General features: G+C 45.9%; 1 protein-coding gene across 4 annotated transcripts in view; it reads left to right on the plus strand.

Annotated features, from left to right (window-relative positions):
* LRRC28 (leucine rich repeat containing 28) overlaps positions 1 to 7,962 on the plus strand; it is a gene marked incomplete at both ends in the record, with an annotated part of 134,187 nt that extends 126,225 nt beyond the window's left edge. For 2 of the 4 annotated variants that reach the window (XM_080692634.1, XM_080692633.1), the window contains one exon: positions 7,890 to 7,903. In XM_080692634.1, coding sequence (XP_080548760.1) covers positions 7,890 to 7,903 — 14 coding nt within the window. Of the gene's footprint in view, positions 1 to 7,889 lie in introns of all 4 variants that reach the window. The other 2 variants (XM_080692635.1, XM_080692632.1) reach the window with 1 other exon arrangement.
* Between the last annotated feature and the right edge of the window lie 1,249 nt (positions 7,963 to 9,211).

Below are 9,211 nucleotides of genomic sequence, written 5' to 3' on the forward strand. Positions count from 1 at the left end.
CTGACTGTGTACCAGCCTCGGCACTGTGTGTTGGGAAGCCGGCTATAACCAAATGACCTACTTCTTTACACATATATATTTCACTCCCAAAGTAAGGACCAAGCAAGAAAGAAGCCAAGTGGATGATAGTTAAGCCACAGAGACCCATAGGAAGCAGTCCTGTTGACATCAATGTCATCAGCGGACGCGGGGTTTTAGCAGATGATTCTTACGTTGATATATACACAGGCTTGGGATTGTATCTGATCAGCTCTGGATTATAAATATTATTTTTCTTTTGGCTTGAAGTTCTGTATGAGTCAAAGATACGCTTTTTATTTTTAATCAGGAAACACATTTGCAGAAAATATCCCACATTTCTTACGATATCCGTGGGCTCAGTCTGTGCCATCAGCATTGTGATTTGTTCTTTTAAGGAATGGTGCCATTTCTGTATTTTAAGCCCTAGCTCAAATGCTCTTTCTTCCGCCTCGCCTGTAAATAAGCTCAGAGGTTCTAAAGCCACAAGTGTATTATCTGATGTTCTTTGTAGAATTTGCCTCTCTTTCTTACCTGGTGAGCTTACTGCTTAGCTCAGAATTTCTCCCCTAAAACTCATGTCTCTGCTGCTTTGGTTTTTCATCTTAAAGGACCTGACCAACACAGCATTCTTTTGACAGTAGATTGATACTTGTAGGAATCATCAATACAAGTAGTTGGGTGTGTTGGCACATGTCTTTAATATCAATTCTTGGGAGGCTGAGACAGGAGAATCACAAATTCAAGGCCAGCCTCAGCAATGTAGTGAGGCCCTGTTTCAAAATGAAGAAGGGCTGGGTGTAGCTCAGTGGTAGAATCCCCCTGGGTTCAGTCCAAGTACCATATACGTACACACAAAAATATAAATAAATGCAACCTATTATTAGATGAATCTTCCAAAAGCAGGTAAGGACACTGCCTTGGGGCTTCTCTGTAATGCAGACGTGACGTCTCCAGGTTACTCACACCTCCCCTGACAACCATGAGGAGGTAATGCCGATTCAGCGGGCACCGTGATTCAGTGAGTATGAATCCCAGACCTCTGTGGACTTGGTTTCATTTTCTTGGAAGCTTTACTTGAAGAAACTCAGTTTTAGTGGAGCATGGTGGGGCATACGTGTTGTCTTAGGACTTGGGAGGCTGAGACAGGAAGATTGCAGGTTCGAGGCAACCTAGCAACACCCTGTTTCAAAATAATAAATAAATAAGTAAAAAGAGCTGAGATTATAGCTCCAAGATAGAACTCCCCTGGATTTTACCCCCCCCAAAATCCTCAATTATAGTATTAAATGTATCCCTTCTATGAATAAATTGCATAGTTATCTGAAAAAATGCAGGGAGAATTAAATTTTGTCAGCTAACTCCCTAAAATGCATTAAAGTAAGATCATTTTGAGTCTAAAGTTCAGTTGTGATTTATACAAATGTATATATCCTGATGTTATAGAAAAATTATCTGAATGGGTTCTAACCAAGTTTAATTTTTAGAAGAAGTAACACAGAGTCACATCAAGATGTCTGAATACAGTGTACCAATAAAAATTTTTAAAATAAAATTATACCTCAAAAAAATGAAAAAGGGCAAATAAGTGATATGTGCACGTATGCCTCTACTATCTTGTACCCCAGTAAGATATATGACTACAATGCACCAATAAAAAATTTAAAAAATTCTTAAAACCTATTGGGATTTTGCTAAGAATTGCATTTAGTCTATGTATCAATTCAGAGAGCACTGATTTCTTTACTGTGTTGAATCTGCTAATTCATGAGTACGGTTTGTGTCTGCGTATAGGTCATATCTTTTATCAGCATCTTGTAATTGTCAGCATACAGATCCTTAATTTTTTTTTTCCCAGTACTGGGATTTGAACTCAGGGACATTCTATCACTGAGCTACTAGGTATTCTATCCCCCACCCCTATTTTATTTTTTATCTTGAAATGGTCTAAGTTGCAGAGGGCATCACTAAGTTGCTGAGTCTGGTATGAACCTGCGATCCTACTGTCTCAGCTTCCCAAGTACTACGATTACAGGTGTGTACTGTCACACCGGCTTTCAAATGTTTTCTTTATATCCAGATATTTCACTTTCTCTTTGTGATCATAAATGGTGCATTTTTCAATTTCCAAGTGTTCCTTGTTAACGTATGGACATGTGCTCGATTTTTGTATTTTTATCTTGTATGCTCTAAGCTGCTTATTAGTTCTAGAAATATTTTTTGTAGATTCCTTGGGATTTTCTGCATAGGCAATCATATCATGCCATCTGCAAACAAAAATAGTTCTATTTCTTCCCTTCTGATCTGTGTGCCTTTCATTTTATTTTTCTGTCTTTTTACAGCGGTTGGAACTTGTAGACCATGCTGACTAGGGTTGTAAGAGTGGATATTCTTGCCTTTCTCCAAATCTTGGAAAACATTCGGTCTTTTACTCTTAAGTAGAATGTTAGCAGTAAGGTCGTTTGGTTTGGGTTTGGTTTTTATATGTTCTCTTTATCAAATTGGAGAAGGTCTCTAGTTGTGGTTTTCTGAGAGTTGTTTATCATGAATGAAAGTGCATTTTATCAAATTCCTTTTCTGAATGCACTGATATGATCATATGATGTTTCTCCTTGTCAACACTGAGTCAGCCTTACACACCTGGAGATTCCCACTTGACCATGATGTGCAATTCTTTTGGTACTTGTCTCTTATTTCTTAACACACTGTGGAAGGTGTGTGATGGGGGAGGAGGGGAGGTGCTGGGTCAAACCCACAGCCTGAGCAAGCGAGGCAAGCGCTCTGTCAGCGGGCCCCAGCCCCCAGTGAGCAGAAGAGGCATTCATCTACAGTCTTGTGTCTTCCTATCGTTCTTATCTGGTTTCAGAGTTAGGGCAATAGTGACCTCATAAAATATGTCAATAAATGTCCTTTTTCCATTTTTCTGAAGGAGACTGTTACTAAAAATTATTTTAATTCCCTTTAAGTGTTTGTTAGGAGTCTCTAGTGATGCCACCTGGGAATATTGATTTTTTTTTAATGACAGATTCAATTTCTTTACTGGCTATAGGATGATTTAGAATATCTGTTTTATCTCAGTGGCATTTTGGTGGCTTGTGGGTTTTAGGAATTAGTCTGTTCCTCTGGGCTGACAGTTGCTCAGCGGCAGCTCGCAGTGTCACTCACATCTTCAGCGCAGCTGTAGAACCTGTAGTGGTTTCGCCTGCTTTATTTAGGACACTGGTTTGTGTCTTCCGTCTTTTATCTTTGTCATTATTTACCTAGACAGCAGTTTTATTGATCTTAATCCTAGTGGTCGCCTTAGTTCCATTGGTTTCTTCAATCCATCCTCCTGTTTATGTAGTGGATTTTGCCTTTTGCTTTGTAGGTTCTGGAGAGAGAAATGTGGATTTGCGGCCTTTGCTCTAAGCTTCTCTAGATCTCTAAGTTTCCGGCACTGCTCAAGCCGTGTCCCAGGTTTACATCTCCGCTGTGACTTCATCTTGATGTAGTTGCTGTGTTTCTGGTTTCTTCAGACCTCCTCCGTGACCCAAGGAAGCCCGCTCGCTGGGTCCGCGGGTGAAGGAGGTCACAGAAATGTGTTCCAGTGTTTGGAGGTTTTCCCGCTGTCTTTTTGTTATTGACTTCCAGTTTTCCATTATGGTCAAGGAACAAACTCTGTGATTTTTACTTGATTTAAACTTAAATTACTTTTCATTTTCTACTAGGAATCACTTGGGTTATTGATTCTAGACTCTTTTTCATGAATAATACATTTGACTAGAACTGTAAACGTCCCTAAGTACCGCTTTTGCTCATCCCATAATTTTATTTATTTACTTACTTTTTCATCCTGGAGAGTGAACTCAATCTATCTCTGATCTACACCCCCAGCCCTATTTTGTTTTTAATTTTTAAACGGTCTTGCTAAGTTGTAAAGGGCCTCATGAAGTTACTAAAACTGGCCTTGAACCTGCAATCCTCCTGTCTCAGCTTCTCAGCTACTGGGATTACAAGCATGTGCTATCACGCCTGGCTTCCCATAACGTATTAATGAATCGTATTTTGTTTACCTTCTGCTAAATACATTTTTAATTTACCTCAAGGATGCTTCTATAACCCACATATATAGTTTATATATTGTATAATTCCCTCCCATTTGGGGATTTTCTAGCTACCTCTCTGTTATTGATTTCTAATTAAGTTCCTTGATACTCTAAGAAGCTAGTTTGCATGATTTCTTGTCTTCTAAAATTCTATTTTGTGTAAGGATTGGAACTGGAGCCAGGGCCTCATCTGGGGAGACACATGCGGACACACTTCCACCCGTGGCCTCCCGTCTTCTGAATCTCTCCAGGTGTGGCTTCGTGGCCCAGAACTCCCAGACATGCTTGTGTGCGTGTCCCACCAGCCTGTGTCTAGCAGCTTCTGCCCGGTAAGCAGGCCGTAGCTGTGGCCTTCTGGATTGATCCACGTCCCGCGATGTCGCGGTGTGGCATTTTGCCGTTCAGTTTCAGTTCTCTTACGTACTGGACGTTGAACCTAGAGGCATTCTACCTCTGAGCTACACTCCCAGCCCTGTTTATTTTTAATTTTGAAATTTCAATTTTAGGTTAAGGACGAGTTATTGATTGTCCATTCTCTCAGCCTGCTCTTGTTGTAAAGACAGGAGCCCTAGCTCTTTACATGCCAGAGACCAAACCAGACACCTCTAGATAGAAGTTCTTTAGGATTTGTGGAGGCTTGTCTAATGGGTGCAGATAGAATAAAGCTTGGTGACTGTTCTGTGGACATTGCTTAAAACAAAGCATGTTTTCTGCTGTTGGACGGAGGGTTCTGTGTGCTCGCTGGACCCGCTGGCTCGCTCTTTCCTCAGACCTCCCTTCCCCTGGCTGACTTTCCACACAGCAGGTCTGCCGGCTGCTGAGTGGAGTGTTGAAGTTCCCGGCTCTCATTGTGGGGTGTGTTTTTCTCCTTTGGGCTCTATTTCTAACAGCTTTATTGACATTATTCACATAGCCTATAATTTTACCCATATAAAGTATATAATTGAGTGGTTTTAGTGTGTGCACAGATGAGTGCAGCCATCACTGTAGCCGATTTGAGAACCTTTTCCCACCCCTAAAGGAAATACGCCGTTAGCTGCAGCCTCTACCCCTCCCCGACCCACGCCCACCCCAGCACCCACGTGCCTCCTTTGTGTCATGAGGGTTCCCCTGCCTCGGTCCTTTGGTGTGGGGGAACAGCGATTTGAGGTCTGTACCTGTTGCTGGTTCTGGGTTGGGGGCTTCCGCAGCACGCCGTCTCGGGCATGTGTGGTCATGAGGCAGGAAGGGGCACTGGGGTGAGCCAGGGCACTGACCGCTGCTGCGCTGTCCCTCGAGTCCCAAGGCCCTGGTTCAGCGTCCTCCGGAGCCTGTTGCACGTGGGGACCTGGGAGCAGTGGGGCCACTCACTCCTCCTTGAGAGAATCCAGGGGACTCGCCAGATGTCTGTTTCTTCTTGATGGGTAGTTCTGGATAGACTCGTGCTTCCCATGTTACCCCAGCAGGGTAGCAGGCATGAGCACGTATCTTGAGGCATTGAGGATGCTAGCTTCTGCCAGTTGGTCTTCCCCTCGCCAGTACATAAATTAGTGCTTTTGTGTGTGTGTGTGTATGTGTGGTACTGAGGTTCCTGGAAGCCCTTCTACTTCCGGGCTATACTCCCAGACCTATTTTTATATTTTTATTTGGAAACAGGGTCTCTTAAGCCAGAGCAAGTGGCTGGCTTCGAACCTGCGCCATCCTCCTATCTCGACCTCCCAAGCACGGGGATGACAAGCGTGCACCATGCCTGGCTAAACTGGTGCTTTTTTAAAGGCATGTCATCTTGGCCCTCTAGAGATTTCCAGGAGGTGGCTAAGCAGGGTCGCCATGTTGGGGCCACTCCACCGTCCCGTTTCTCTGCCTCTGCTCTTGATCAGCCTCCACTGAGTCAAGGCTGTGAGCCTCCCCAGGGCCAGCCCGCCTCTGCTTACGCCGCTCACTGGCCAAGCACGAATCTTCCCGCTCCCTCCAGGCTCCTGCTGACGGTGCTTCAAGACCCCGCGACCCCGCGCCTCCTTCAGTGTGTGCGTGACCTCCCCCGGGAGCAGGCCTCGCAGGTCGCCGGGTCTCGATGCCATCCCACTCGTTCTGGCCCTAGACACAATGAGAATTGGTGATGGTGGGTCCTTCATTTGGGGTAGCCAGACTCCATGTGGCCTTTGAAGGATTTCCCTGGCAAGGGGGTGCTAGTTGGAAGATAGAAAGGGCTTTGTCTGTCTGTCTGTCTGTCTGTCTGTCTCTTTGGCTCTGTCTCTGTCTCTCTTTCCCTCAGTCCCCCTCCTTCCTCTCCTAATTAGAGATTGAGCCCAGGAGCCTTCTACCTCTAAACTACACCCCCAGCTCTATTTTATTTCTTATTTTGAAACAAGGTTCTCATTAGCTTGCTGAGGGCCTCGAGGCTGGTCTCAACCTGAGATCCCTGTCTCAGCCTCCCAAGTACTGGGATTACAGGTGTGCACCACCAGCCAAAAGGGGCTGCTTCTGATGTGGGGAAAATGTTCAGAGGTATCAAAGGCTCAAGGTTCTGAGACTGGCGGGTGTCGCAAGGCTCCCGCCTCAAGTTGTCAAGTTCCTGCCCCCTCCCGACCTTGGTGTAAGGGGCTCAGCTCAAAGTCCCTTTACCTGGCATGTGACTCTGCAGCCTCTGCGTTCAGGCCTCAGCGCATTCCTCCCAGCTCCATAAAGTAAGGATTCTCCTCACGCCACATAGAAACCTTCCGATTCTCTTGCCGCAAGTCGAGATTTCAAGGCACCCAACTTTTATATTAGTATTATTGTTTTGGAAAGCTCCAACACCATCTGAAGAAGCCATTTCAGAAGCCAGAGACTGAATCGGCATGATGCCACGGCTCTGGTGCCAGCCACTTGCCGCCCTAGCACCTCACCGCCCACGTGGTTCTGTCAATACTTTGATGGTGCCTTCGCCGGCTCAGGCGGAGGGTCAACAGAGGTCACCTTCCTGGACCGGAGGGATACACTGGCTTGAGGGGAGGAAACAGAAGACAGTCAGCTGGGCTCTCTGTACAAAGCAGTAGACCACACCCCCTGCGAGAGGAGGCCCGGCTGGAGGAGAGACAGGCCGGCTCTCAGGAGGAGACGTCAGTGGCCCACAGGCCCCTAGGTGTGCGGGGCTGAGCGACAGGCATTGAGAAGGGAGACCCATCAACTGGGCCGATTCTGAAACTACTTCTACAAGCAGTCTGAGAAAATACATTGTACAAATTCCTTAAAATTATGTCTGAGCTCCCCGGTATCCATGCGTTTCGGCTAGCTGGGTGGCATTTGCTGTTGTATGATTCTTATAACCTGCTTCGAATCCCATGATCGCACCGTTGGTTCTACTAAGCAGAATTCAGAACAGGATCCGGAGAAGGCTCGCGGTTCCCCAGCAGCTAAGCCAGGGGCAGTGGGCCGTCCGGCACCCTAGTAAAGTGGGCACACGGGGCCTTTCAGGGCGCAACTTCAACAGGGAACGTACATCTCTAAAATGCAGACTGTGACATATTAAAAAAAAATAGACTGCCTCCACTCCAGAATCCAGAGACTTTAATCTTTTTTTTAAGATACTGAAGATTGAACTCGGGCATTCTACTTTCCGAGCTCACCACCACCCCCAGCCCTTTTTTTTTTTTTAATTTATTATTTTGCAGCAGGGCTTCACCAAGTAAGTTGCTGAGGCCGGCCTCAAACCTGAGAGCCTCCTGTCTCAGCCTCCAAAGTGCTGGGATTGCAGGTGTGCATGGCTCTCCCCTCAGACTCTCCTCTTGAACTGACAGTTGTCTTCTCTCCCTCTCTCCCGTGCAGGAGGACGGCTGTGAGTTTCGTGGCCTACTGCTGCTCCACCCAGTGTCTGCAGACTTTTGACCTGCTGAGTTGATAAGCACCCCAGGGCCTCGGGAGCACCGCCAGCTCTACCCGAGGCCACCTGCGTGCTCAGTGTGAGCAGAGCCGGAGCGTCCCTCCAGGCTGGGCAGCCCCTTCCAGCCCATCCTGTCTAATGCGGGACGCGCAGAACTCTCTGGAAATGTCATGATGGGGCTTCACAGCTAACATGCCTTCACCCTCCCCCCAGGCTGGAATACATCCTCCCCAAATGAAGGACATTGTGTCTTCTGTGTCTTTTTCCTTTATGTGAGTGTGGCTCATACGTAAACTATGTAGTTTGATGAGCCTCCCCACATCCAATTTAAAGCAGTCACAGTGCCCCAAAGAGCCCTGATTTGATACTGGAGCTAAATTAGCTCCCAAACAGCACACCTTCTTCGCGTAGCGCTGCCCTCTCCTCTCTCTTCCCAGAGCTTTATTTTCCCAGGAGATTATTCTATTCGCCGCAGTTTCTTTAGTAGAAGCTTGTCAGTTGTTAGAGTTTCAGCAAACCTCCTGGCCTAGCAGTCGCGAGCAGTGGGGCGGGGTGCCGGCTGGCAGGGGGTCCTGCAGGGCGGGCTCCCGAGCTCACGCCCTCTCCGCAGTTACAGCCTCGCTCACAAGTTGGGCAATGTACCAGCAGACCGTCCAGAGGCGTTTTGAAAACAAAACCATAGATGATCATGAAATACTCTTATTTTAAAAGGCTATTTGCAGAAAAGTACGTTTTTACATTTTTAAATTTCCGGATAAGATTTTTTTTTTAATGAAAAGTTCAAAAAGTATCTGAGGCTTTAAAAGGTCTGATCCCTTTTGTTTCTGGATTTAAGCATCCTCTGCATAACAAGAAAGAGTGAGAAGACATGAAAACATACACCAAAATAAGACCTCCTGTCCTGGTCAGATGGATCTATGAGGAAATTTGTACTGACTTTGAAATACTGTGAAAAATTGGCTCCAGTTGCTTTTTCTCTTCGTTTCATTTTGTCTAGTTTGATTTGGTTTTTGGTACTGGGGATTGAACCCAGGAGCATTCTACCTCCAGGCCTTTTTTTTTTTTAATTTAATTTAATTTAATTTAATTTTTTATACAGGGCCATATTAAGTTGCTTAAGGCCTTGCTAGGTTGCTGAGGCTGGCCTCAAACCTATGATCCTCCTGTTCCAGCCTCCCAAGTAAGTTCTGGGATTACAGGCACACACCACCACGCCTGGCTTCTGCTACCAGTTTTTTAGCAGGAAGGTTCTGAGTACAACTTGGGC

This window comes from Muscardinus avellanarius, assembly GCF_963383645.1.
Source record: "Muscardinus avellanarius genome assembly, chromosome: 3".
In the NCBI taxonomy this organism is placed as follows: Eukaryota; Metazoa; Chordata; class Mammalia; order Rodentia; family Gliridae; genus Muscardinus; species Muscardinus avellanarius.